The 20,915-nt window shown below is 45.8% G+C and overlaps 1 protein-coding gene across 1 annotated transcript in view; it reads left to right on the top strand.

Annotated features, from left to right (window-relative positions):
* sdk1a (sidekick cell adhesion molecule 1a) overlaps positions 1–20,915 on the top strand; it is a 251,414-nt gene that overhangs the window by 208,739 nt on the left and 21,760 nt on the right. The window contains exons 27-36 of the mRNA XM_048245387.1: positions 1,618–1,733; positions 3,061–3,250; positions 7,785–7,883; positions 11,470–11,664; positions 13,246–13,447; positions 15,423–15,526; positions 16,570–16,640; positions 17,432–17,564; positions 19,682–19,738; positions 20,285–20,386. Of these exons, the coding sequence (XP_048101344.1) occupies positions 1,618–1,733; positions 3,061–3,250; positions 7,785–7,883; positions 11,470–11,664; positions 13,246–13,447; positions 15,423–15,526; positions 16,570–16,640; positions 17,432–17,564; positions 19,682–19,738; positions 20,285–20,386 (1,269 nt within the window). The remainder of the gene's footprint in view (positions 1–1,617; positions 1,734–3,060; positions 3,251–7,784; positions 7,884–11,469; positions 11,665–13,245; positions 13,448–15,422; positions 15,527–16,569; positions 16,641–17,431; positions 17,565–19,681; positions 19,739–20,284; positions 20,387–20,915) is intronic.

Raw genomic sequence — 20,915 nt, forward strand, 5'->3', positions numbered from 1 at the left:
TCGTTCAGCGGTGTGTTGACATTACTGTATTGCCAGTATAGAGTGTTTGTTTGTGTACCTCTTTCCCAGCCCTGCTTAGCACCAACCTCCACTCCGCCTACACTCTCCATAACATATAGATCGCAGGATGGCTTATCTTTTATGCACTCCTGATTACTCCCACATGCTCCTAGCCATCGCCTCATATACGCCCTCCAGGTATTCTATGACAGTATTGGCTTTGTATCTGTTAAGACACTGTGCAAACTGTGTATTTTGCACTATCAAAGTTGTCTCTCGCCAACATCATGCATAGGCACAGTTGTGCTTGCTCAACTCCCAAACAAACAAATGAATATAGCTGTGTCAAAGGGAAGCTTTGACAGAGGGAAGCAACTGAAAAGGGGAGTCCAAATGAGCAATGCCATACATCTGCTGTTGTGGGCTCGTCGGCAGCTGAGCATATGCCTATCTGTGCATTTCCTGTATAGATGGAACATCTGGTGCCCACTCTGTGGGCTAACAGAAACGCTGCGATAGGAACAGGTGGTTGCTGGATTAGTATGGGTTTTTCTTTGCTGTTCTCCTCTCCTCCTCCTACCCTGTGTCAGCACTTGTGATCATCTCCACAGGCTTAGCACTCAAGCAGCAATCCCTGTTTGATTTGAGGGGGCCTTGTGAATGCGGCCCCTTCCCTTGCAGATAAGCTGAATGGTGATTGCCTGCCCTCGCAACCCGCGGTGTCCTCCACTTATCTCCCATCCCCACCCTCTCCTCCCCTGTTCCACTGCTCCCCAGTGCACTGCACACTGACACCCACAAGTGGAGCTTTATGGTCCAAGAATGCTGGGTATCCGCAGTGGGAAAGAGAGAGAGGGGGGGCATGAGAGAACGAGAGAGCCATGGTCAGAGTATCAGACTTTTAATAAACCCATTTGGAGTGACGCGCTCCACCAACTGTAATCAGAAAATGAGGTGCGTTTGATGGCAGAGGTTTCTAATGGGATGTCATGGCGTAATGGTGCGCACCAGGCGCAGGTGGGGAGCTGCACTCGCGCACGTCTCCACCACTGCCACTGGCTGCCTGATGAGCCCTGGTCGCCTCTAAGTGTTTATCAGCCGCTCCCTCCAAAAGCTCCAGGAGGCCGGCCTGCTGTGGCATGATGCAGTCGAGCGCCCCAGAAAGAGAGAGAGAGGGAGAGAGGAGAGAGAGAGAGAGAGAGGGAGGGCATGCTCCCTACTCGATCTCCAGCTTTTGTAGACTCACTCTGCTTTCTCACACACTGCCTCTTTTGCTCTCTCCTTTTCTGTTTGTCTTTCTGTCTTTCTTTCTTTTCACTCTCTCTATTTCTGCCTCTCTCCTTCTCTCTCCTTCCCTCCCTCTGTCTTATCCACACTCCTTTTTTTCAGGCTTTTTTCACATGTCTTCTCTCTCTCTCTTTCTCTGTTTGCTTGTCTGCTGTTTGCTTCCTCTGGTCACTCTCTCTGCTTCTCTTTGGCTTAACCTGAACAGCAGGCTCTGTACACACTGTAAACACATTGGTGTGATGATGCTAACATGTGTGTGTGTGTGTGTGTGTGTGTGTGTGTGTGTGTGTGTGTGTGTGTGTGTGTGTGTGTGTGTGTGTGTTTGCTCAGTGCCATCTGGAGCACCAGAGAACGTGACAGTCGAGGCGGTGAGCTCCACTCGTATCCTGGTTACCTGGAGTCCAGTTCCGGAGCAGGAGCAGAACGGGAATATTCTGGGATACAAGGTACATAAAGTGGGCCGGTCAGCGCTGCGGATGCCCATGTCCAGACAGATTAGAACCCTTCGCTTAGGTCAATACCTTCTTAGCCTGGCAGAAAAATCAATGGAGAGAGAAGAGCTTGGAAGACATGAATAAATGTTTCCTAATGGGGTAAAAGGGCCGACACTTGTGCTTGCTCAAGTTCCCCCAAAGCCCTCAAACAACACGCGTATGATGAAATGTCCTGTAAGACCAGATGCTGAAATCTTCCTTGAGAGGATAGAGTTTTTTTTTTCCTTTTTACTCGTAGTTTTTTCCTTGGTGACCTAAGAAGTTTTCTACACTTGAATTTACTTGAAAAAGCTTTGCAGACCATTCCATCAAGCATGGCTGTTGCATACCTGAACCTGATAAAAAAGGAAACTCGTGCAAGATGAATAAATATATTCGTAGTGACTCCCAAATGCTTTTATACACGCAACACCCACAACATTATAATCTTGTGTGTGTGTAAATGTGTGTTTTTTTTCAGTCTAATAAAAGTTGTACGAATCTCAAAATGAGAACCATGAGTAAGGCCAATGTCAACACTTAATATTTTTTTCCTATTACTCAAGATGTCCTTCACGGGATTGTATTCCTGAGTTTTAATTTGATTCAGAAAGATGTTTCTTTCTCGCTGGGGGCAGCTTTCTTGTTAAATATTAATGCCTGTTACACCATTGTCATTTTTGCACTTTTAGAAATGAACAAGGCTGTAAATGCATTAATTGAAAGTCTAACCCTTTCCAGAAGGGCAAATATTTGCAGAGGTATGAATAGCAAGCACACAAGCTATTCTCGGCTACCCACACCCCCAACCTCTTCACTGTTCTGCTATCAGGCAGTGAGGAGGCGGAGGTGATGGTGGTGGTGGTGGGTGAGGGGGATTATGAGAGGTCCCACTGCCCAGAGAGGATGCAGGGACAGGGGCTGTGTTGAAAGCCATTAGGCCGCTTGTGTTCTAAGGGAGAGAGAGAGGAATGTCACATTCAATCTCACATTCAATGTCCTTTAAAATCTCCACCTCCATCATCAGAATATATGCAGTATATACCATAGCTTATGCTTGTGTATGTGGATGTGTCTGTGTGTGTGTGTGTGTGTGTGTGTGTGTGTGTGTGTGTGTGTGTGTGTGTGTGTGTGTGTGTGTGTGTGTGTGTGTGTGTATATGTATATTTATTTGTGTTTTGTCTGTGGGCATGCTCACACATGTGTGACCTATGTCTGTGTGTATGTGTGTGCGTGTGCGTGTGTGTGTGTGTGTGTGTGTGTGTGTGTGTGTGTGTGTGTGTGTGTGTGCTCTACAAAGGTGCTCTACAAAGAGAAGGACTCTGACTCAGAGGCCCAGGTGCAGGCGGTGAAGGGGAACCTCACCCAGTCGGTTCTGTTGAGGAACCTGCGCAAGTACGTGCAGTACCAGATCCAGGTGCTGGCCTTCACGCGCATCGGAGACGGCGAGCTCAGCAGTCCGCCGGTGCTGGAGAGGACCAAAGACGACGGTAGGACACAGCTACCTCTACACAGCCCATACATCTGTAGTCTGGACATCTCTGGCTTGAGTTGTGCCTGGAGGGTGTGAGAGTGTGTTTGCTTTCTTCTTCTTTACGAGTCCAGTCAAGTAATGAAAAAGCAATGTTGTGATATTGATTGTACACATTTTGTTCACATACATACTGTACTGCAGATGTCAAGGGGTCTAGATTGAAGCTTCACTAAGCACTGGGTTTTTATTTTATCTCATTATTTGGTTGGATGAAATGTAATTTCAAATTACAAATCATTCCCTCTCTCGGCCCTTGTTCCTCTCTCTCTCTCTCTCTCTCTCTTTATCTATCTATCTGTCTTATCTGTCCTTCACTTTCCCCATAGCAGCTCAAAATCTCTAAAGACAAGAGATGGAGCTAGCTCAGTCCACTTGATTACTGTGATACTCTACTTTGTGCTTGTGTGTGTGTGTGTGTGTGTGTGTGTGTGTGTGTGTGTGTGTGTGTGTGTGGCTGCACTCTGATAATGCTATTCTAGGGCACCATCTCACCCAGTGGGCCAGGGCTGCTCGTCCAGTCTAGGTCAGGCGCTCATCACTTTGTTTTTGTCCTTCTCCCATCGGTGCCTGTCAGAATGGGTCGTAGTATTAAATATTAAAGTGGCCTAACAGGGAGATTGGGTTGCTGCAAGACGCTAGCGGAGCTGAAAACAAATCAATGATGCAACAGTCAGCACTGTTAGGGGTGGCTCTCCAATGCCTGTGCCACTGAGTGCAACAGTGAGCCAGCGGTGATGCCATGGACGAGAAGGGCTTTGACACAAAGGCCCATGGAAATCTGTCCAGATCAGAGGCTTCAAAGGGAGCTTTGTTTGCTCCGTAACAAGTGCAAATGATGGACTTTCACCCAGCTCTTAACTAAAATGTATAGTTTCGAACTCAATCATACTGCATATGTTTGTATTTGTATTAGGTGAGTTGCTCATTCAGTCTCAGGAATTGAATAAGGAGCATAATTGAAAACTAGGGATGCACCAAGTTCATCTTGTGTAAAGACTACCCATTATTTATTCTCTAGCTTATTCTCTTATTTAGCGTTGTCTGAACTTTATTAAACCGTCAAAGATAGTCTGCATGTTCTGCAGTCAGCTTATGTCACACTCATACAGAATGAATTGAACATGCCTGATCAAACATTATATCCAATAGGATATAAATGCTATTGGAAGCTCTTCCATACTGTGTGTGGTGTGCTAACTGACATCCTCTTCACGTTTGATGTGGTTTGGTTTTCTCCCTCTCTGGCCCCAACATTCAACTGGCTGTGATGATGCATGGATGCTTGTGTTCAATTTAAATGCCATACTTCATTTAAAAAAAAGGAAACTTTTCTGTTTCAGCAAGAAGCAGGCCTGCCATTAATATAGCAGCATGACTCTGAGACTGACCGTGCAGCCGGCCGCGGTGCGTAAGAGCTGTGCCCTAGTGGAGGCGATTAATGAAAGTGGCGTGCCGTTGGTCATGTGGAACATTAGAGCACTCAGCACCAGAGATAACACATTCAGCTCCCACTGGACAGCAAAGGAAGAGTCAGGAGATGATGGTTTTCTTTCCTCTCTTATGATGGAAGCGCTGCAATGGGCACATACCGCCCCTCACACACACACACACACACACACACACACACACACACACACACACACAATTTCCCCCAGCCTATGCACCATTACGGTAGAAAAATACCCTGCCCCCCCAAGCTCACTCGACCTTGGCAGCAATTATCCCCATTTTTTTCTCCACAAGAAGGGGCCTCATTAGGGACCCAAGGCTTCCCACACACAGGCAGGCCCTACAGCAGAGCACTGGCACGTTCAAGAGGATGCGGTGGTGCCGACTCCTCGCTTCTCCTCTCCTTTCCTCTTCCCTTCTCAGATTTGAATAATTGTGCTGTTGGCTGTCCCGGGCTAAGCTAGCGGTCGTGTAATTGAGCTTGATCAGTTTGATTTGGCTGAATCAGCAAAACACTCGACAGATTAAGCCTTTCATTTTGTTTGATTAGATGAACTAACACGCATGACACTCACGAGCACTCTCAAATTTTGACTTTCTGAAAATGTTTCATTTGAATTAATTAGTAACTCTTTCACTGGAGTGGATTTTTATGGGGAGGAAGGACTGATATACAGCAGCAAGATATTTCATAACTCACTATCTGGTGTCAGGAAAAATGAGTAGAAGAAAATCAGCTCAGTCACTGTTATTGGGTAATCTTCATAACACAATGACAGAGATATGCGGTGATAATCATGGCGCTAGCAACGAAAAGGCATTGTGGGACAATTAAGTATTTTATGTCTTTGTAAAACATGACTTCATTGGTCCCCTCATAGCAACAGCACAGAAAGAGAGGAGGAGAAAGAGTACACAAATTAATCAAGGTCTGTTTCATTCTGTAAATTCCAATTACACACTGGAGTAGTAGGAGACATTTTTACACAGTGTGAAATAATTGTGTACAATTGTGACTGTGAGGCTCCCCATATCGCAGAAAACAAACTGAGGCAACACACACACACACACACACACACACACACACACACACACACACACACACACACACACACATACACACACACACACACACACACACATCCCTTGCTATTTTGCCCTAGAGTGCAAAGGCAGCCGTCTCCTTTAATATGTGTTTGATTTGATGTAGTGCTGAGCTGTGAGAGTATTGGCAAACAGAACAGTGTGAAACGGAACAATATCAGTGTTTGACCACGCAGTGCTGAGGCCTTCAGAGAAAAGGCGCTCCGTCATAGTTAGGGTGAGCTGGGCCATCGCAGCGACAGCGCCTTATTGCATTCCATCTGCGGCGGACCCTCCTCCACAGGTCCTCACTATGGGAATCACAGAGGACCTTTTCTTCCTGGGGTTCTGCTCTCGTATGAGGGTAGAGAGTTGTGTGTGTGTGTGTGTGTGTGGGGTGGTGGAAAGGCCTTCCTTTAATCAACACCCTCTTTATCAGCACTCCACCCCCCTCTCCTCCATCCCTCCCTCCTTCCATCCCTCCATCTTTTTTGCTCTATCTCCTCCCCGCCTTCTTCTCTCCCTCCCTTTATCTCCCGTGACAGACTGTGTCCTTCAGGACAGGGCGCCGCATCAATTACCTCCCGCAGCCATCAGCGCGCTCCACCCCAGGGCCAGGGAGTGGCGGCGTGTGGGGGGGGGGGGGTGTCCGAGCCATGGCAGGCGGGTGGATGGCCGGACGGGCTTCTCCCCCATAAAACATGACCACTGTCAGACGGCTAAATGCACTGGGGAACTGAGGATAATATCCCAGCATTCATCACACCGGGACTTATTTGGACGATTGTCTGAAGAGACTTCTGTGTGTGTGTGTGTGTGTGTGTGTGTGTGTGTGTGTGTGTGTGTGTGTGTGTGTGTGCTGGAGTAAACTCTTTGTAGCAGCTTTTGAAGGAGAAGCTGTATCCTCCTAATAAGTCACATGCAACCCAGTCTGATGACAGCGTAAACACATTTACTCCTGGTATCAGTGTCTAGCACCAAAGCATGTTGTAGACCGATAGAGTTTAGATGACCTCCTGGGTGTCTGTGAAATCTTCATCACCACTGACAGGTCAGAGAGGCAAGCTAGCGTATAAGCTTCCATGCCAATTCTAGTTAGGGCTCCCTTCAGTGTCAAGATTTTACCTGAGTAAGTCATCACAACTTTTTAGTGCTCTTTTTTTTTACTTTCAACTGATGCAAGCCTTTATGTCAGCCAAGAGATCTATACTTACGGGAACCTTGTCACATAGTCGCCTGTTTAGTGTCCTTATGAGCGCCGCGCCGCGCAGCGAAGCAAAGAAGGGTCATATAGGTTTAGTCAGAGTTTTTTCTTCCGGAATTTTTTCTATTATTTTTTTTTCACACACACACACACACACACACACACACACACACACAACACACATACACACACGCACATGCACACACACAGCACAGGCACGCACGCACACATACACAGGCAAGCACACGCAGGCACACACACACATAAACACAAACACATACACGCACGCATGCAAAACACACACACACACGCACACACACACACACACATAAACACACCCACACACACACAAACACGCACACACACATAAAAACACACACATGCAGGCAAGCAGGCACACACACACACACATACACACACACACACACACACACACACACCCCATTACCCCCACACACACTCTCACAAGCGAACATATACACACACACGTGCGCACACACACACACACGCACACACACACTCACACCATTACCCATACACACACTCACAAGCGAAAACACACAGAGAAGCACACATGTACACAAAAGCAAATGTGGACTACTGGTTCTTCTTATTTTCTTTCTCCATCATCAACCTGCTTGTAGTTATTTATGAGAGAAGCCGGTGACCCATGTGTGCTGCACCCAGCCTAAATGTCACAGTGTGCAGGTGGCACTGTTCCCCCGTATTCATTGTCTTTATTTCCTGTGTCCAGTTCCAGGGCCTCCCATAAGGCTGGTCTTCCCAGAGGTGCGGCTAACTGAGGTCAGAGTCATCTGGCAGCCCCCAGTGGACCCCAACGGCATCCTTATGGGTAAGTCCAGAGACTTCAGAAGCCATTAAAGGACTTTGGTGAGACTGTACAACAGCTCGTTTTAGTTGTTGTTCTTGTTTTCTTGTCCCTCACTGTACCCATCCATCAAGAGACATGTAGGGGTGGGTGTGTGGGGAAGCCATTTCCTTTCCCATTCATTACCTGAGGTGAAACACAGATGTCATTAGTTTGCAGATGAGTGAACAGGAGTGATGATGATGGGGGGGAAAAAAAGCTTTACCTAGGTTTGTGTGTAGGGCAGGAGATGGCTTTCTAAGAATCCATTAGTTTTTGGCCTGTGTTCTCATTTCTGCAGTGAAGATGGCGAGGCATTACAACCATTTGTGCTTTCCAGTTGCTATGAAAAAACCCAGCCGTCTCCACCTCACTTGCTTTTAATGTCAGTGGAGTGCTCGCTCGCCCGCCCGCTCGCTCGCTCTCTCTCGTTGCTGCTCCCTGTGCTGCGTGCTCTGCTCTGGCTGTCCTTGACAAACATTCGCCATGTATCCGGAGAGCGCATGGCGCATCGGAGCGGCATGGCGACACGTGTTCTTTCACTGCGTGCTACGAGAGGAGTCGCACGGCATCGTGCACCTGAGACTAATACCTCAGATGAAGTGAAAGAGAAAATCCCGCTGCTCCGTAATGAGATTAGGCCGACTAACAACTCGCACTGAATGAAACCCAGAATAGCGGCTCGCCAAATCTTGCTGTTTCAGACGGATCAGACGAGGGAGATGAAATATGGTCATGATAACTGGGGGCGTGAGGGGATTTGGGGACCTTTTTCATTCTATCATTTTTTTTTCTCTTTCTCTGATCTTAGTTCTATTCAAGGATCAAAGTTTATTTATTTGTTTGGTTCGAGAGAAGGAGAGAAAAAAGAGGTGTTTTCTCTTTTCTTGTCCTCCAAGTCTCATGATGAGGCACTTTGAAAAATTACAAGAGATCACATTGGTGTTTTCTGGCTGACGCCTTTAGCCAGTGTGTGCATACGTTGGCAGTGTGTAGAAACACCAAGTGGCCTATTCTCCACCACCAGCATGCCCCCTGCTTGGTGTGCCTTTGAATCGTGGCAGCACAGCATGCTCATTTAGTCCCAAATTCTTGTAAGCTAGTTTTATTCATAGCCGCTTTCCCGGCGTAATCCGTTTTTTCAAAAGCCATTTGAAATCTCCACTTCCTTCCCCCCAACCTCAGGCCCTCACCGCCACGCACTCCCACCCGCTCTCGGAACAGTCGGCAGAGCTGACCGCTAATGTGGCTTGAGAGCAGTGGGAGTTTGCTTTAGAATTGGCTGCAGATGGGCCAATCCAGCATACATCTGCCTCCCAGAGCACCGGCGGAGTGCAGCGTGTCAGGACCATCGAGCACAGAGACTCACCAAAGCAGGGAGGGAGCGATGATGATGGGGGAATAAGAGGACATTGTGTGAAATGTCATGCCAGCTCACACAGGAGGCCAAACACGCTCAACAGACTGATTCCCCCCCCCTCTCACTGGTAGAGAACAGGGCCTGATACAGTCACTGTCACACAAGCTGCCCTGTGTACAAAACAGGAAAATGTGAGCATGTATTGCCTTGATTTAAGATTATTTCATCTTAAATACTGTGCCTCTGGCCTCCACAGGATGGATACCCTTTCCATTTCATACTATGTAATCATGTATCTTTAAATATGTTAGACATACTGTATATGATTTGCTACTGACAACATAAATAAAGTAAAACTTATCTGTGTATACTAGGATTTAAATGGGATTTTTATGTGACCCCCTAGGGTTAAAGCAAAAATACATTTGGAAAATATGTTTTGACTGTATTTAATGTAATTTAGCCATTTCAGTCATAAATCAGTGTGTGTTCACTTTAATGCTGTGTAGGGTCACTGAACCTGGCAAACACTGAAATCTTTAGTCTGGATGCTCAGGGTTTATGGCCACAGTAAATGGGTGGAAGTGGCTCCTGCAGCAAAGCTCATTTCAGACCTGTGAGACACGGCCGTCTGATGCACCCACCCCACCCCAGTCGCCGTGGCTCCGGTGAGAGAGCCAGCAGCCCAGGCCCCCTCTAGGACCAGCAATCGCCGGCCACTGAGTGGAGAAGATGGAGCTCCAGGAGCCCGGCAAGGGAGGTGGTGACCCAGCAAATCATACGGCCCAGCGACCCCTCTTACAGCGGAAAAAAAACCCACTACCGAAAACGCAGGGAAAAAAATGTCCTCGCAAAAAAACACGACATGGGTCACAGCTCTGCGGGCACCAAAAATAAAAAACACACAGAGGGAGGAGCAGTAAGGGGAGCCGGCGGAGTTGTTTTCTACACGTCCACATCGGCCGCTTGTAGCATTTCGCTCCTTACATCCTTTGCAAACAGCTCTCCAACATAAAAGCCGTTCGCAAGGCGGGGGGGCTGCTGTTATTTTCCCCCGGCTCTTGTGGCTGGAGTGGACATTAGGATGAAATACCAGCCCCTGGGTGTTCCATGTTCCAGCACTCGGTCTAGTTTGTCATTACAGTACAGCCCAAAGGCCGCCGCGCGGAACGCTACACGGGAGAAAGATAAATAGAGACAGGGATAATGCAGCGCTGCTCTTGCCGAGCCAGGCTCAAGTCGGCTGCCCACCCCACGGATCTGTCTGCCCATGGCTGCTTCCCGATAACACTCTCATTTGTTTGCCCGAAGGTTTTCTCGACATGCAGTCAATCTCCAATGAAAGTCATCAGGTCGCCCTGCCGGACAGTTTAACTGGGCATGTTTCATGTCTATCGCCCCGACGGTAACCACTTTAGGGGTCACAGAGGTGGAAATTTCTAGAGTGCAACAATTTGATCACAGGATGAGATCGAAGGCTGTTTGTTTTCATTTTATAAAGTCCAGAGCAAATTCAGCTGTGGTGTTCAAGCATAGTGACCGGCTGCGTTGAGTGACAAGCAGCAAGGCAGCTGTGCCATGCCACCTATTCTTCCCCAGGGCTAAAGCCTTATACTTCATTTGAGAGGGAAATGGAAATACAGGGAGCCCCACTAGTAAAGAAACATTAAACTAATCCCTTTTCCCCACTGATACGGCTGAGGAATGGCAAGAGAAGGTAACCAAGAGAAGTTCATTTGAAGTTTGTGATAGTGGAACAAATTTTTGAGAGTGGTGAAGACCTTTGAAAGTCATTCGTCATCAAGACTTCTCTTTTTTGGTGTGCTTCAGAAACAGCTTTCCCTTTAAACTGTTGGATCTCGACAGGGAAATTGGGTTTTTTTATTATTATTATTTGTTTTTGTTTTTTTCTGTCTTTTTTGTTCATTCATTGGGATTCCAAAAACAATCTATGGCCAGATTGTCTTGGAGAAAAATAATCTCTTGGTGGGAACATTTTGTGGTCAATAGAAGAGGGTTGAAAAAAGGGATAATCTGTTTTGTGGATAACCATGAAACAGACAAGCAACCAGAGAGAGAGACACAGAGAAAACGTGAGGCAGAAATATGCAGAGAGAGAGAGAGAGAGAGAGAGAGGCAGAACAGCAGTCTGGCAGATACAGCCATAAATATCCAGAGCCCAATGACATGTTCCCTGCTTTCCTGTTCTAGGATACCAGGTAGCTTATCGGTTGGACACCGGAGACCCGAACCAGTTCACTACAGTGGAGGTGGGTCCCGACGCCCGCCAGTTCACAGCCTTGGGTCTGCGCCCAGAGTCGGCCTACATCTTCCGGATCAGCGCCAAAACGGAGCAGGGCTGGGGTACTGCAGCACAAGCTGTGGTCATCACCACCGAAGTTAGAGGTGACCAAGCTCACATCCAGCTGTTCCAGACACAGACATATCTCTCTCTCTCTCTCTCTCTCTCTCTCTCTCGCTCACTACTTCATTCAATTGTGATGCCAGCCATTTAAGTACATCTGAGATCTGAACAAAGTATTACTACACCTTTTAACTTTATCAGCATCACGTGAGCCCATTCACTGCGGTCGTCATATTCCCAGAATGCTATTTTATATGCACGCTTTTCCACCTTTATTGGTTTATTTAACCAGCAGAGGATGGAGATGGATATAAATTCACTCGCAGTGTGTCCTGCAGGCACAATGCTGACTTTCTCCAGCTAGACTGGGTCGTGAGAGACATATTCTTTGTTTTTTTTTCTTATTGCATCACCAGTTTCACTCAATGGGCATCCCCACAGGAGCAGCACTAGGTTTGAGAAGACAAAGGCCGAATTCAACCAATGATCTCCTCGAATGTGATTGATCTGGGCTTTTTTAAACAAACCTCTTCTGAGAGAAGTCAGCACTTGACACAGGGACTAGACCACTCGATAGCCTTCACAGTGCATGATTTGCATCTTAAATTGTCAATCGATAATAGACACCGTTAAAATAAACAATTATGCCTCTGCTCATTGATTGCTTCATTGGAATCAATTAGGGGTTGTGTGGTACTGTGTCATAGAGATGGTTGAGATGAGGGGTCATGCCAAGAAGGGGTGACTAATACTCAACACACTACCACACACACAAGCACACACACGCGCACACACGGACACACTCATACCCATACACACACACACACACACACACACACACACAAATAGTATAATACTATACTAAATCTTCTGCTAAATATCTCAGCTATAACTATAACATGAGCACACACACACACACACACACACACACCAAATGCTTATTGGATCTCTTTGTATCCATCAGCAATGCTGGTGTAAATTCTGCCTCCATCCTCTTTTTTCTGTGTAGTCCCCTAGAACCCTCTACATATCCAAGCCCTGCATTTAGAGTGTCACTGTTCACAAGAAAACAAATAAGGATCCAGGGCCCTGTTTGAGGGACACTGGTGTGTGAATCTCTTCCCTCGTTAGGCAAGGATCTAAACAATACAATTTGGTATTTCTCCTTCGGCAGCTTACAGAAACACAGAAGTGAGCATATTTCAAACAATGTTCCCATAATGTTTTACATGCAAATACCATTATCTGCATGATACTGTAATTGAGTATCAGTGATATGTTGCGTTTGACATGGTATTGCTTCAGTAGGTGGGATATACATTATGTACTGTACTTAGAATGTATGAAAACTTGTTGTTGTACATGTAAATACCAATCCGTGAATGACATGCTGATGCTAAATATTAATGTAATATGTTGCTTTGAATGTTACCTTGAATGTGGTTTATTTACCCTTTGATGAGGTATTTCCACAGTACATGTAGATACCTATATGTATATGATATAGTCATTTCAAATGATCAGTAACACATTGTATAGTTGCATTGGATTTGGTTTATTTACTGTTTGAATGGGTGTTCCCAGCGAGTGGTGTGCTATAATAGGCCTGTTGTTGTCCTCAGAGCGGCCGCAGCCCCCGGTCAAGCTGAGTGTTCCCCAGGCGCAGGTGCAGTCTCGACAGCTGCAGCTGGACTGGGTGCCCGGCGGCGACGGCTCGTCTCCAGTGCGCTACTTCACCCTGCAGATGCGGGAGCTGCCCGACGGGGACTGGCTCACCCACTCCTCCGCCATCGGCCATAACTGCACCTCCTTGGACGTGAACCGGTGAGCGAGTGTGACCGACAGAGCACACTGGAGTGCAGCACAGAGAAAGGCCAACGACCAAAACAACAAATATTACATTGCACAACTTGGTGGAGATCAGTGTAGCCTAGCCAAACATATAGCAAATAACAAATAGCACAATAATACACTTTACAACAGATCACTATGACCCCACTATACACTGCACAGCCCCTGGATACAATACAATTACTGTAGTCCAATCACTTCTGCTTACTGTCACCTGTGCCGGAGCAAAGAAGAACACCTGCTAATGAATCTGGCGGCGAGTTGATTTCACAGTGCGCTCCACGGATGAGTTTATTTCCCTCGTCTCCATCAGGGCTGTGAAACCCGGAGCTGCTATTCCGCCTGAGTTATGAAATGGGATTGTTATTAAATGCTAAGAGGGCTTTTTCCTGCAGGCCAATTTATCGCCCTCGCCGTGATTATGATTTGGAAAAGCGTGAGGCGGTCCGCAATGGTGTGGTGAGCCGAGCCAGAGAAGAGCCTAGCCAACCTGGTGTTTGAATTACATCTCTAGGCCTGCAACAGTGATTATCTGGGCAGTCAAATGCTATTTTATATGCATTCAGAGGGCCATATCATCTTGATTGTGATTGCTTTCCCCTCCTGCTTTACTCTCTCTCTCTTTCTCTCTCCGTTTAGGCTCTATCTGGCTCATCCTCCCTTTTTATGGTCGTCCAAGATGCACGGGTGCTTTTTCGATGGATTATTTAGGCTTGATTTGTGCCTTGGTCTGTTGGTGGAGGATTAGTGTCCTGCTGGTGTGCTTCGGCTCCCAGTGGCGGAGAGTTTTCACCGTGGCAGCAGGCCATGCAGGAGCTGCAGGACGGCCGCGGTGAACGGCCCGTCGCCCTCCTACCTCCGCAGATTGGGAGGGGGATTTGATTGACTGCCCAGCCGCTCACCTGCTGTGCCATAGCTCACCCGTTTAAACGTTTTATAGCATCCAAGGCCATCACGACTATGCCTTGCTGGAGGTGCTGGAGAGGGAATTGCCACCAACAGCAGATCTCTTGGAGATGTGTTGGTGTTTGTGTGGGTGTGGGTGGGTGAGAAGAGGGGAAGTGGGGTGGGAGCTAGATAGCTAGGAGCACAATCCATGACTCTTTCACTTTGATTGAGAACGCCATGGGCCTACATGCCTGATTGCATTCAGCCTGTTGTATGAGCGCCAAATGATAACGCTTTGCCAACGTTTGCGTATGCATTTGTGGGAGGATGGGGTCATGAAAGAAGTGTGAGTTTGGGTCAAAATGATGGGAGGAAAGGATCAAGGAGTTTGTGTCAGATACATGAATATCATTATTCTGGCCACTAGTTTTGCTCATTTGCATCATATCAAAATCAGCCGTTATATTTGTTTATCTTTTTATGTCTTACTATTGCTTTCTCACTTCAACCACTTATCTACATATAGATGGCTATACTATTGAATTTGTTATAGCTGCACAAATAGATTTTTTGAGTCGTTTAGAATTACTGCCCTGTATTATGCTCTGTTTGATGACACCTTATTAGCATGTATATCTATTTCCTAAACTTTTGGTTCCATTTGATTTTGGCCGGCAGTTCTATGATACCATTCAATTGTGCCTGCACTCTAATGATCATGCTCAGTTGTGAGTGTCGCAGATTATGGTTGGAGGGTGACGTGTTGATATTCAGCCACAGGTTTAGTATATTCAATATCAAATGAAAAGGCACAGCATGTTCTTTTATTATCTCTTATTTTGCATTATATATTTTTAATTAATTCACATTACTTTGTAGAAATTTGCTTTCACTTTGACATTAAACAGGTGATTTTTGTTCATTATTGTAAAAAAAAAGGCCAAATGAAATTAAATTGATCAAGATTTCATAAAAGCAGGGTGAATACTTTTTATAGGTACTTTATCTGCCCCTGAATGAACGTACCTGTGGCCTGGTGCTTTTGTTCCCTGTCTCTTAGACTCAAACCCTACACCTCTTACAAGCTGAGGATGATGGCAACTAACGACATTGGTGACAGCAAGTACAGCAAAGATACGGATGCAGTCACCACCTTACAAGACCGTGAGTGGAGTCTTTCTTTAGATGATGCCCGCGCGCACACACAAACACACACACACACACACACAGGGCCTCTGGGTCTTGACAAATGTGTTATTGATTCAGGAGAGGGTCAGAATCATGCTTTCCCTTGTCTGCTGTCATATCAGGGTGGTTGGTTGCGCAGGTCTAGAAAGGTGTGGAATTAAGGGTTTTTTTAAACTAGGAAAGTATAGAAACTTTGATGAAAGATTTGCTTGTAGTGATACATATTGTATATTTAAAAGTTGACAATGTACATTCTTTGTCTATTAAAGGAGAGGTGAGTGAGTAAATAGATTATTACTCTTAAATGAGTAATAATCTGTTTGTAAAAAGTCTGGAAGGTTTATTTGAGAAAAGGGCAAGCACCCTGCTTATGCATGGAAGATTGACTCACAACATGTGTCACTGAATTATTTTGGGTGATGACGGGGCTACTGTGGTTATTCACACTCAGAAAGCACAATTTAGTCACTTTTAGAGACCTTGACAGGTTCTGTAACTGGTTGTAACCTTGTGTTGTGATGGTAGTCGATAGTGGGTTAAAGGAGAATTCTGGTCATTTTTCACATGGATCTCTGTTTCTTGAGGTCACCAAGTATTGTTGGTACGAAAAGAATGAGGGGCATGAACATGCCCCCAGTGTAGCACTGTTATTGCCTGGCAGCTCTAGCCATTGGTGCAAGCAACTGGGTAGAACCAATTATTTATTTATTTTCCTACAGACAGTACTCAGTGACCTCGAGAAACAGAGATCTATGTGAAAAATCACCGGAATTCTCCTTTAATGATTAACTGTATTCAACCCAAGGGAGCATTAAGAAGAGGCCACTTTGGTATATAGAGCAAAAACAGATATTACCTTTCTGTAGTAAAATTCATTGTAAAAATCATGTCTAAAATGAAGTGATTAGTTTGGAGAGAAAATTACTTCTTAAACTATTTCATGCACAAATGAATATGTCTGACACAGTAAGACCATCATTTAAAACCATTTCATCTACCCCCACCTTCTCTGGCCACAGTTCCCGACGAAGCCCCTGAAATTCTGGCAGTGAAGCCATCCACCACCACATCAGTGCTGGTCCAGTGGCAGGTAATGGCATTCATACCAGCTTTCATCTCATCAGGGGATCCCGCCCGAGCGGCCTCCGACGCCTGTGAGCCAACACTGAGATTAATGCCTCCTGCTGCTCTGGAAGAGAACGTGTTAAAAGGCTACTTCTTAAAACACAGTAAACGTCCTCTCCACCAACCCCCTACCCCCCCATTGGTCATTAAACATGCACATTATGGGGCTTTAATGTGTTTAATTATCAGACTTTCATCAATGAAATGCATCATTGGATCCAGTGGTTGGCCGCTGAAGAGCCTTGTCACCCATCGATTAGTATTCACGGCGGCAGGTCTGCATACATCAGTGACATGAAGTATTGATAACGTACATTTACCCGGTTCACACTCTGAGTGCTCCCTAGAGCTCGGGGTAATTAATATCCATGCATGCAGGGCAATCGGCCCTCTAAAGGGATATTAATTAGCAGCTGAAACCTTTATTCACTGACCTATGAGTCCAGGATCATCACTCCCCGAAACCTGCTTTATCAGTGGAAAACTTGAGGCTCCAGCGACTTGATTACTTACAGGGGCTGGCTTTTTTAATTAGCGACTGACTGACTGAAAGCACCCCAGAAATTCAATCCTTATCTCTTTTTTTTATCTAATCGCCCGCTAATGCGTGGACACCGACATAATTTTTTTTTTGTCTCTTCAAATGTCACTTTTCCTTTTGTCCAGTATTTTTTCATTATTATTATCATTTATTCGTTCTTCAAAGAAGGACAGTGGCGGGGGTATTTGACCTTTAATAAACGTGCAATGTTGCAGGCACCCAAAGATGAGAGTGTGAACGGCGTGCTGGTGGGCTACCGACTGTACTACCGAGAGCTCCAGTATGACAGCTCTCTGCAGGAGTCAAAGAAGCCTGTCAACGGCTCATCAGCGCTCTCCGAACTGGCAGGTAGGATAAAGGGAGCGATGGTTTGAAAAGGCTCTGCAGCCAATGGCAGGTGTGTGTGTGTGTGTGTGTGTGTGTGTGTGTGTGTGTGTGTGTGTGTGTGTGTCAATGTGTTTGTGTGTGTGTGTGTGTCAATGTGTTTGTGTGTGGTTACATATATGAGCCATATCTCTTTGTATATATAAGTGTGGGTGGATAGATGAACTCCATCAACACAGCAGCATGTGTGTTTGTGTGTGTTTGTGTGTGTGTGTGTGTGTGTGTGTGTGTGTGTGTGTGTGTGTGTGTGTGTGTGTGATGTTAATAGTCAGAAAAAGACAGAAAAATGCTGTAGAATTGAAGATGTTAGATTAATATTAGCAGTGTTTCATTAGTTTTAATGACCTGATAGAGGGAAAAGTTGTCTTTACACATTCTTGTATCTCTGCGCTTGTTTACTCCTCTGTGCAAGCCCCTCCATTATTCAGTGGGCGATGCCGAGTGGAACAATAAGCCCTGCGTTCAGCTCTCTGTCGTTTCAAGCTGGGTCCAGAATTACAGTTGGATCGCCGTCTCCGAAGGTCTTTGAAATGCTTGAAGTAGTCCGTGAAATATTCGTCAATATGCTGAATATTTGTGCGGCCAAAGCTAGGGCAACCAGGCTTGAACTTTATCTGAAAGGTTTTAATGCCATCCCTACACGTCTATCTCTCTCCCTCTCTCTCTCTTTCTCTCTCTCTCTCTCTCTCTCTCTCTGGCGCTTTCTGTTCGGTCGAGGAATAATTTTCCGGTGGCTGCCTGAACGGAGGTGAAGTCATTACATGGCTGTGTGGCGTGAGGTGCGGAATCATGAGTTTGAGCTCAAGTCTTCAGCAGTGAGCATGCCACTGCACTCCTCTCACCAACGGCCATCCACGCCGCCAAATCTCCTTTGACAAATTGGACTCAGCAGTGTTGACAGCATTTAAATGCACAAGCCCGGAGCAGCCAAGCAAGGAATCGTATTTAATTTTTTTCACCCTTTGCTTCCTCCCTTTCCTTCCTACCTTCCTTCCATCCTCCACTGGTCAGGCCTGCTGTGTCATATCTCTCCTGTCCTCTCAGGCCAAACGAGGCTTCTAGCTTTTTTAAAGGCTGCACTCCTTGTGAAAATGATCTTTAGAGGCCTCATGGAGGATGTGGGAAAAATGGAAGGCTTTTGTGAGGACTCGTCACCCAGAACCCTGCACACAGTAGTAGTAGTAGCTGTGGTAGTAGTAGTAATAGGTGTGATAGTTGTAGTAGTAGTAGTAGCAGCTAGAGTAGTAGGTGTAGTAGTAGTAGTAGTAGTAGTAGTACCAGGTGGAGTAGTAGTAGTAGTAGTAGCAGGTGGAGTAGTAGTAGTAGTAGTAGTAGTAGTAGTAGTAGTACCAGGTGGAGTAGTAGTAGTAGTAGTAGCAGGTGGAGTAGTAGTAGTAGTAGTAGTAGTAGGTGGAGTAGTAGTAGTAGTAGTAGTAGTAGTAGTAAATTTGTACTAGTAGAAGTAGTATAAATAGTAGTAGTGATAAAAGAAGTAGTTGTAGTAGTATTTATGTTGGGGTCAGGGGAGCAAGGGGAGCAGTTGCTGAAATCATTTCATGTGGCTTTTGAAATGTAAATGCCTTTTTGCCTCCCTATCTGATGACAGCATGTTATAGAAGCGAAGCACATCCCTCCACAGAACCCACACACAGTAGACTGTGCTGCCACACCATGTAGTGGAACACATTCTCTGTTTCAACACATGCATTATTACAAGCAGAGCCACTAGATAGATAGACAGATAGATAGATACTTTATTGATCCCCAGGGGTAGTAGTAGTAGTAGTAGTAGTAGTAGTACCAGCAGCAGTAGTAGTAACGTGTGTAGTCGACTCCCTGTGCTCTGGTATTGGCTGTACGATCCTCTCTGAAGGCCCTCTGCAGGAGCCAAGATGAGCATCACAAGATCTCATCCATCATGTGGAGATGCCTCTGATGAGCTCGATCTGGCAGAGAGCAGAAAATTTACGGCCATGTTATGAAATATCTCTTTGATTTGTGTTTGCCAGCTTTGCTTGTGTTGTAATGCATTTCTCACTCTTGTCCCCCCCGCACCCTATATTTCTCTCTCTCTCCACCAGTGAAAAGCACAGTGAAGACCGTGAGCAATCCTTCACTAACCGAATTTGAGCTAACACGTAAGTTTCTCATTTAATCGTCTATCTATTTTAAGGGAGCCTGCTTTGAAGTCCAAACAAAATATTCAGAGCAGCCTCTGGCAAGGAAGGGTAATCCCAAATGCTCTCCCCTGTTCAGAATTACTAGGTGCATTCCTCTAATCTGTCTATTTTGACTGCAAACTGTTTGCCTGCAGATATTCAGGGGGGAATCTCTTTTTTTTGGCTTTGTACTTCGAGTCATGTGACTTCTTTTTCTTGTGGCTCAGGGACTCATTTCAAACAAATAGAGTAATGCCTGCCACGTTCAAATAATAACACACCAGTTTCATGCCAAGACAGAGGGAAGGGAGGTGGGTGGAGGGTGGAAGAAAGCCATATCTCCCTCAAGCCACTACTGCAGTCATATAGGCTTGTGTCATTTCCCTTTCATCTAGCAACAAAGGAGGAACGTCTCCATCTTGTCAATCTCAATGTCGAGCTTTTATGTTATTGTGTTCTCCTGCTAATTTTCTCCTTTGCCTCTCTCTCTCTCTCTCTCTCTCTCTCTCTCTCTCTCTCCACCAGAGCTCCAGAAATACAGACGCTATGAAATAGTGATGACAGCTTACAATATAATCGGCGAGAGTCCGCCGAGTGCTCCCTTTGAGGTGTTTGTCGGCGAGGCAGGTATGGAAAGCCGTTTGTCGCCCATCAATCATCATCACAGAATGTGAAAATCATATGATTGTTGTCCTCGGCAGTTCATCATCAAAGTGTTGCGTTTTTGACGCACTTGGAATGTAGCAAATTGCAGGGTGTTGCTGGCAGGAAATGCTGTGATAAATACAGATGACCTTTACCATCCATCAGCCAGCATAATGTCTCTTACAGATTGCCTATGAATGCTAACCCAGATGATCCATCAAAAAGTTTTTGGGTTGGTTTGGGATGGGTTTTTTTGTCCTCATGAGGATTCTAATAAGGGAACTGGTCAGGTTGGTGAAGGCCTTAGTGTGGTAGCTCACACACTCACTCAGGCCTTTATACACACACACACACACACACACAAGTGCTGTGTGTTGATGGAGGTCATCCTTCCATCTGACCGAGGCCCCTATCATCTCATGTCATTAAAGCGACGCCTTGGAATCCAGTAGTTGAGGACATGAACACATATAACACTTCTATACAAGCACACACATACAACACTCATACA

This window comes from Alosa alosa, chromosome 6 (genome assembly GCF_017589495.1).
Source record: "Alosa alosa isolate M-15738 ecotype Scorff River chromosome 6, AALO_Geno_1.1, whole genome shotgun sequence".
Lineage (NCBI taxonomy): Eukaryota > Metazoa > Chordata > Actinopteri > Clupeiformes > Clupeidae > Alosa > Alosa alosa.